At 36.0% G+C, this 7796-nt stretch overlaps 1 protein-coding gene across 3 annotated transcripts in view; it reads right to left on the bottom strand.

Annotated features, from left to right (window-relative positions):
• Window positions 1-1695: 1695 nt before the first annotated feature.
• Window positions 1696-7796, bottom strand: part of STAM2 (signal transducing adaptor molecule 2) — a 47180-nt gene continuing 41079 nt past the window's right edge. For all 3 annotated transcript variants that reach the window (XM_006740026.3, XM_031035284.2, XM_081814445.1), the window contains exons 13-14: window positions 6113-6282; window positions 1696-4310 (exon numbers count right to left, since the gene is read on the bottom strand). In XM_006740026.3, coding sequence (XP_006740089.1) covers window positions 4082-4310; window positions 6113-6282 — 399 coding nt within the window. In that variant the 3' untranslated portion in view covers window positions 1696-4081. The remainder of the gene's footprint in view (window positions 4311-6112; window positions 6283-7796) is intronic.

Here is a 7796-nt window from a genome sequence, read left to right as displayed (position 1 = left end):
TGTTGTTCACTTTAAAACGGCTAGTTTTATGTGAGTTCACTTCAGTATTTAAAAAAAGGTAGCTGGCTCCCTAAACCAACAGGTAATCAGTAGACTAGGTCACTGACTTGCTGTAAAGGTATTGGAAAGCCTTTATTTTCCTCATCAGGACAGCAAATGGTGTAAAATAAGAAAAGCAAACTCCCATTCTTTAGGAGCCTTTGTGGGAAATACCCACCCACCAGTTTTGTTTCTTCTGTTCCTCTGCTTGCCTTTGAACATTTCTCCAGTCAATACCCACTACTCAAGATGGACAGAAGAGTGGCTAGTAAAGGCATAAATTGTAATCCTGTTAATATCTGTCATAGGAAATTATTGAGATGTGACGTTAAAAAAAAAAAACAGTAAAAATGGGATTATGGAATCAACAGGGATCTTAGTTTCATTAATCCATGCAATTTCATTAGAATTCAGAAAAGATAGTAAGATTGCTACTACTGGACTACAGACATTTGTCTCTGAACTCTGGTGCCAAACTCAACCAATCTTATAAAAGTTTGAAATGGTTGGTACTCAGATTTTGCTGTACACTTTTATCCGTGTTCATTAGTTTCCTAGAGCTGTTGGAACATACTTAGTGGTTTGAAACAACATAAATGTCTTCTCTCGGGTTTAGAGGCTAGAAATCTGAAATCAAGGTGTCAACTGGGCTGTGTTCCCTCTGAAGGCTCTGGAAGGGAATCCTTCCATGCTTCTTCCAGCTTCTGGTGGCCCCCGGCCATCCCTGACTTGTGGCAGCATCACTCCAGGCTCTGCCTCCATCTTCACATGCCCTGCTTGCTGTATGTCTGTGTTTTCTCTTAAGGACACCTTAAATCCAGGATGATCTCACCTCAATCCTTAACTAATTACATCTGCAAACTCTTTTTCCAAATAAGGTCACATCCTGACAATCTAGGCAAACATGAATTTGGGGGGGGGGGGGAACACGATTCCTCCCACTACACTTTGTAAGAAGCAACATAATTTCTCTTTCTGACACAGTAAGGTTTTTAGAAAACTCTAACTCAAATTGAGCTTGGTAAAATTAGAATAATTCTTCTGGGAAAAACTTAAAAAAAAATCTAAATCTTTAATCTCCAAAAGAAACTAAATTGTACTAACAACAAAAAAATTAAATCCCTGGAATTGAGTCCTCCCTTTACTTATTGACTAAAACTGATGTAAGTAAATAAGAAAAACATCTTCTCACAAAAAGAAAGCATGATAGATTGGTGCTATATTATGTATAATTTATTACTTACAAAAATAACTTGAGCTTTCTCATTATAACAATTCAGTAAATCCTCCCCTAGAAGCCAGAAGACTTAGACACTTATGATTTTTACTGAGAAACTTTTAAAAATACCTAAGCCATAATACTTTTAACATTCAAAATGTTTAAAAAATTTGGAAGGCGAAACTTTAAATCATCTTTAAAACGTACAGTGAAATTTGTTATGTGGTCAAGTATCAACTACTTGAAATAACATCAGATGACAATGTATTTGCAAATAATTTCAAATCCTAATTGATAAATAGTATAATTATTTAATGTTCAGGTAATTTTGTAGATTACCAAACTGTGAGACAATATTGGTAGACTGTACATTTTCTAAACTATAAGAACATATCCTGCTTCCTCTGTTTTAACACCCAAGGGAAATTCTTTCTACATTGATGAAAAGTGATTTTATTATAAATTTTCAGAAAATTTTTCTAATGTACCGAGATTTCATATGAAATAGAAGTTATTTTTATTTTTTTTATAAAACAGCAAGTATGAACCCAATGTAGAAATCTGATATTAGACAATTCCTTTGGCAGTAAACATTTAATTATAAAGAGGTCTTAAAATAAATACAACCCATAAGATCACGGAAAAGAAAGAAAAGTAACAACCCTGTTATTTCCTATTAACACCAAAAATACCATCTTAGTACACAGATTTAATAACATTTTTATACTATTAACAAGCTGCAACACAAAATTCATTATACAGTGGGGCCAAAATAAAATTGTTTTTAATTTATGAGGGAGAAGAAACTCCTGGATGTATAAAATTTCACAGATAAATGCCAATATACACGATTTATATACATGTCGCATGTTATATTATTCCCAAACTACATTTGGTGAACCTAATTAGCTGATCCCAATTTAGTGGGTGTGCAGTATTTATACGAGTTCAAAGACTTATGCAGAGTTAAGCTTTTACAATTCAGATCACAATTATACATGAAATATTTACACAAACATTAAAATAACCTTATTAAATACTGTTTGGGAGGGAAAAATGTAAGATTTTCGATATATATGCAAACATTATCAAGAGCAGCTTTATAAATGCTTTTTATGTTTTTTCTTTAAAGAATAGAAGATTCATTTCCCAAAAAATAAGGTACCATTTTAGAATTTTTTTATAAGTGTATAATTGAATTCACATGGAAGGAAAATACTGGATGAAATAAAGAATATGAGACATTCAAGGTTAAAACGCTTTCAGTTACTTATATCTGAAATAAGACAATGACAGAAACTGGGCTTTCAAATACTGTTGTTTTTTCCTTTAAATGTAGACCAAGTAGTATATAGCCTATTTTATTTTAGGACAGTTTCTTTGAAAAGAGAACATACTTGTAATTAAATTTCTGTAAATAGATAAATGACAAAAATTTCCAGAGCACTGTCTTCAAATGAATTCTTAGCAGAAAGATTAAGGGTTCTCTTTAAAAAACAATTTAGAAATCTTGCTCCCAGGCAAGTAACTTCACTTATGTCCTTTGTTTTTTCCCAGTCTAAGTACCGTGTATCTGTAAGCATATATATTCGCCATCTTCTATTTTGTGTTATCTAGAAAGCTGGTAGATGATGCAATAGTGTATGAATTTTTAGGAGAAAACAATCCCTACTGGTTTACTACCTAATTCCTATAGTATGTGGAATCTATTAGCACTGTAAACTAATTTATAAAATGTAGGCTTCAGAAAAACTGTCTTGATAGCTTCCCTATCAATCCATTGCCTATTATTCAACAGGCTCAGAATTCTCTCTGAAAGGAATGGCCAAATTTCTCAACAGCCTGGCATAGCAATGGTACTTGAATTACCTCTTTAAAGAAACAACACATCTATTAAAAAAACACTCCTTATTCATGCTTGGGATATATCACATCAAATTACGAGGAAATGTCTCATGGCTCAAATTCACAAGCAATCCGTAAAAAGAAAATGCAGCATCTCTGCACACCACACTTCAGGAAGGAAAAGAAGTGGACCTTATTATTTTCATTAGAGAATGTCCAAAGTCACTTTAGAAGGTCATTAGTGGCAATTCTAAATACAAGGGAGCCTTATAAGGAAAATGTTTGTCTTCCGGGAATGGAAATGTTTTGTGGGCATTCCTTAGCCCACAGCTGGCATGACAGGGGACTAGCTAAATGCTTTATCACACATCTGCATTTATATGGTCTTCCCCGTTAATAACAGAAAACATTTTTGTTCCTTCCAAATTGCTCTTGCTTCTATAGACAATTATAGACAGTACTGCAAACACAACTGCAATTTAAGGAGCCAAAGAAATATGCTGGCAAGCTAAATGCTCACCCAAAAAGAAGTCCGCCTTTTGAAGTAATGGTTTGTGGCAAACACTGAAAAAGATAAGCAGACACAAAAAAATAGTCAAAGGTTTTGGTGCTCTCCCAATTATCATGATGTTTTAGGGATAAAGAGTGGTTTCTTTAAAGCAAAAATGTAATACTCCTATCTCATGCTGTTTCGTGTCATAAGGCTACTTACTGGGTGTCCAGATTTGTGTAGATTTGAAAGTAAGACAAAATTAACTGGAAGCTACCTGAAGCTGCCTCTGATCAGAAGTTGGACTTCAAACAAATTGGACTGAAAAAGTCCTTTCATGGCCTAGCAGAGTAAGTTTTTGTGCTTTATTTATTCATGGTTCGTTTGAGTTGAGAAAAAAATTTTTTTTCTTTTAATATTTTCAGGTTAGAATCACAAGGGTCAAGTAATACACATATGAAGGCTTTCAAGAAAATGCTTGGTTTGTTCTAAAGAAGAGGCTGCTGATGGTAATTTGTTTGCTGCTGTGCAACTGAATGAGCTGGAACTGCCACTGGAAAGCCGGCCAGTTGTGGCAAACTGGAAGCAGCGTTCTGGTAAGATGACATATCCACAGACATCCCCATCTGCTGTGTATAAGCAGCTGTACCAGTAGCTGCCTGAAGGTTAGAGTTCTGGTTCATATAAGTAGGGTTGGAAACAGTGTCTTGTCCAGTGCTACAAACAAAATTTTAAAAAGAAAACCATATTTACTTTGCATTATCTAGGTCATGGTCAGAGATCAATCATCATGAAACAATAAAAATGCCTTTTTTATCTTTTAAAGTTTATATAATAATTACTCCAACTGTCCAACACTGTTAATATAATTTTTATGTTTGGTGAGAAGAAAGTACTCATAAAAGAAACAAAATATAAGATTATAAGGCCTATTTAATTTTGTTTTCTCCAAAATCTCCTACTGCAAATATTTAAAAACCTTTTGAGGAGATGCAGATTGTGCTTCTCACAGTGGTATCCTTGGCCAGCTACAATGAGCACAGAACCGCCCAAAGTACACCTGCAGACCGTATTCTCCCTTCTCGCAGCTCCCAATCCAGCCCGGAGACCACCTCTTTTCCTCACATGCTCTATACTTTCCTTTGATAGGGCACTTTCAAAGCTGCCCCTGGTAACTTAACCTGAATCTCTACATAAAAATAATAAAGGCAGGGAGAACAGTGTAATCCACATAGGACCCTGAATCTACCCTCAAGATAGTCTTGACCTATAGTTTACTTATTAACACTACACCAAAACAAAAAAACAAGTTGAAAAATTACACCAAATTGCAGAACTTCTGCTTATTCCTATAATTACTATAACATACATTTTTTAAAAAAAGATATATAATTTCAAATTATACCAAATACACTGCTTATGAGGATTAATGTCTATACCTCTCCAGTTTTTTTTCTCCATAATTTCTAGTGTCAAACAGAATAACAAAATTTTACATTTTAACTGAACTAAACACCAATGTGAACAGGTTTACTTAATTTTGGGATAATATCTAAAATTTACACTCATGAAATTTGAGTGGGAAAACCTTAAAGATCATCTACCATGACTATATTGAATGAACACTTTGTATGGTTAAGCTGTTAATGGAAAGCAATATTTAAAAATCATTTTCACGGGGCGCCTGGGTGGCTCAGTTGGTTAAGCGACTGCCTTCGGCTCAGGTCATGATCCTGGAGTCCCTGGATCGAGTCCCGCATCGGGCTCCCTGCTCAGCAGGGAGCCTGCTTCTCCCTCTGACCCTCCCCCCTCTCATGTACTCTCTCTCTTTCTCTCTGTCTCAAATAAATAAATAAAATCTTTAAAAAATAAAAAAAATAAAAATAAAAATCATTTTCAGAACAGAAGTGTTAGTATAAAAAATTAGGCCACAGGAGTGTCTGGGTGGCTCAGTCAGTTAAGCATCAGACTCTTGATTTAGGCTCAGGTCATGATCTCAGGGTCGTGAGATGGAGCCCCACATCTGGCTCCAAGCCCAGCATGGAGTGTACTTGAAATTCTCTCTCTCCCTCTGCCCCTCCCCTCCAGTGCTCTCTCGCTCTCCAAAAAAAAAAAAAAAATTAGACCACAGATTCCACAGCTCAAATGCACTTGGGAATCAAGAAAAGTTTTGATATTCAGGAGTGCATGCAGATAAATATGCCTGGGACTACTTTGCTAGGCTGATTACAGCACTGTGCTAAGTATATCATGGGCTTGGTCCCTGTAAGGGACAGTTAGCTTTAGTTTGTCCCAGAGACCCAGATTATAAGCCATGTCTGGGCAACCATTTTAGTAGGGGTAGTAAAGAGCATTATGGACTAAGAGCATTATGGACTTCATGGCATTGGGAACGAGAAGTTCTACAACTTCATCTCAATTATTATTATTATAAAAAGAAAAGTCAATTTATTCTCATGAAATTCTGTGAAAATTTAGTGTATATAATTACAAAATTAACATAGCTCCCAAAAACTTACCTTAAATATGGAGTCTGTGCAGGCTGTGTTGTCACCGAGGAACTGACATTTGGAGGCAGAGATCTCAGTGGACCAATCTGATCTGGTCCTAGGCTGTAGCTTTGGGCAACAGTGACTTGGTGAATGCTTTGACCCATATAGTTTCCACCATGTGATTGAACTGGGTATGTCTATTAACCAAAGAGAAAAAGTTGACTCACTGATTTCCCAAACACCTATCTAACAATATATTTAATACTTTAAGAGACTTAAATAAAATTAAATGTTATAGTTCTTTGGGGAGCAATCTGGTTCTACCAATCCATCCACCCTAGTACAAAAAGTAGAGAGCTTCCAAATCACAGTGCCAAATCTTTGGAAATTTATGATTTACTTGATTGTTCTTTTATTTTGCAGGAGGTGGCATATTTTTAAGCAGCAGGCTGGAATCCATCCAGGTTGCCTATTACTCAGTAACATGTCTTGCTGCAAAGCCCCAGGAAACTACATACTCCCTTGAAGGGCAGCCCATCATCACTTCAAGTCACCAACCCAATGACAACCTTCTTCACCCCTATCCCAGGATGACTTATTCAACTCCTTCCTAAGAATGAAACTTGGGAGAATAAGAATAAATGGTATCAGGGCAGGGTGCAGACCTTCTCTGGCAATGTCTCCTTTATTTTCTGCCTTTACAACAAATAGGCAAAAAGTAAAGAAGATTTTTTGGTAAAGGAGATGTATCCTCAGGAAACAGCAAAATGGTCTAAGTTTCTTTGGATATTTTACGTGCCCTACCTAATGTTCAGGGTAGTATCTCCTTTAAGAACAAGATCTACTATCTGCCTACCAATATAACAATGCAAACACTTATTAAGTATCATACAGTAACTATCATCACTCCAGTTTTAAACAAAGCTATTTGTAAAGCAAAGATCATGGAGGGGCACCTAGGTGGCTCAGTCGGTTAAGCGTCTGCCTAGGTGGCTCAGTCAGGGTCCTGGGATTGAGGCTCATGTCAGGCTCCCTGGTCAGTGGGAAGCCTGCTTCTCCCTCTCCCTCTGCTGCTCCCCCTGCTTGTGTTCTCTCTCTGTCAAATTAAATAAATAAAATCTTAAAAAAAAAGACCATGGACATGAAAATTTAGCATGCTGAAGTGCCAAATCAACTTTAAGGTAGTTGCAATCATATCACCTCCTTGGCCAACATGTACCAACCCACTGACAACAGGCTGAGCCTGGGAATGGACCTCTTCTGCAGTGCAGGGTTCCTGAGTAGACTTCACAGATTTAACTCATGGTGTGTTACTCCAACATTTTTAGGACGGAATTTTTTTTCTAATTAGAATAGGATCTTTGAATATTTTAAATGCTGTTATGCATGAATAGTATATATAGAAGTTATATGAAGAATCAGACAGAAAGCTAACTTTTTAGAAACCTGAGTTATGCTTAGCAAAACAGATTATAAATAGTATGTAACTAAACACAAAAACCTGACATAGGAATGACAAATAACCCTTTAGAGACACACAAAGAAGCAAATATAACAGTTCTATCATTCAATGGAGGAGACACTTCTATTTTATTCCACTTTCACAGTAGCCGCAAATAAACTCACTGAAAACAGAAGCAATACTAAATAAACCCCAGCTGTCTTTTGCACCCAGAAATCCTTTCTACCCTCATATGTAATGATTCTTTTC

This window comes from Leptonychotes weddellii, chromosome 3, assembly GCF_054177405.1.
Source record: "Leptonychotes weddellii isolate Sample4059 chromosome 3, ASM5417740v2, whole genome shotgun sequence".
In the NCBI taxonomy this organism is placed as follows: Eukaryota; Metazoa; Chordata; class Mammalia; order Carnivora; family Phocidae; genus Leptonychotes; species Leptonychotes weddellii.
Note: the sequence above shows the minus strand (reverse complement) of the source record. Positions and strands in the feature narration are given on the sequence as shown.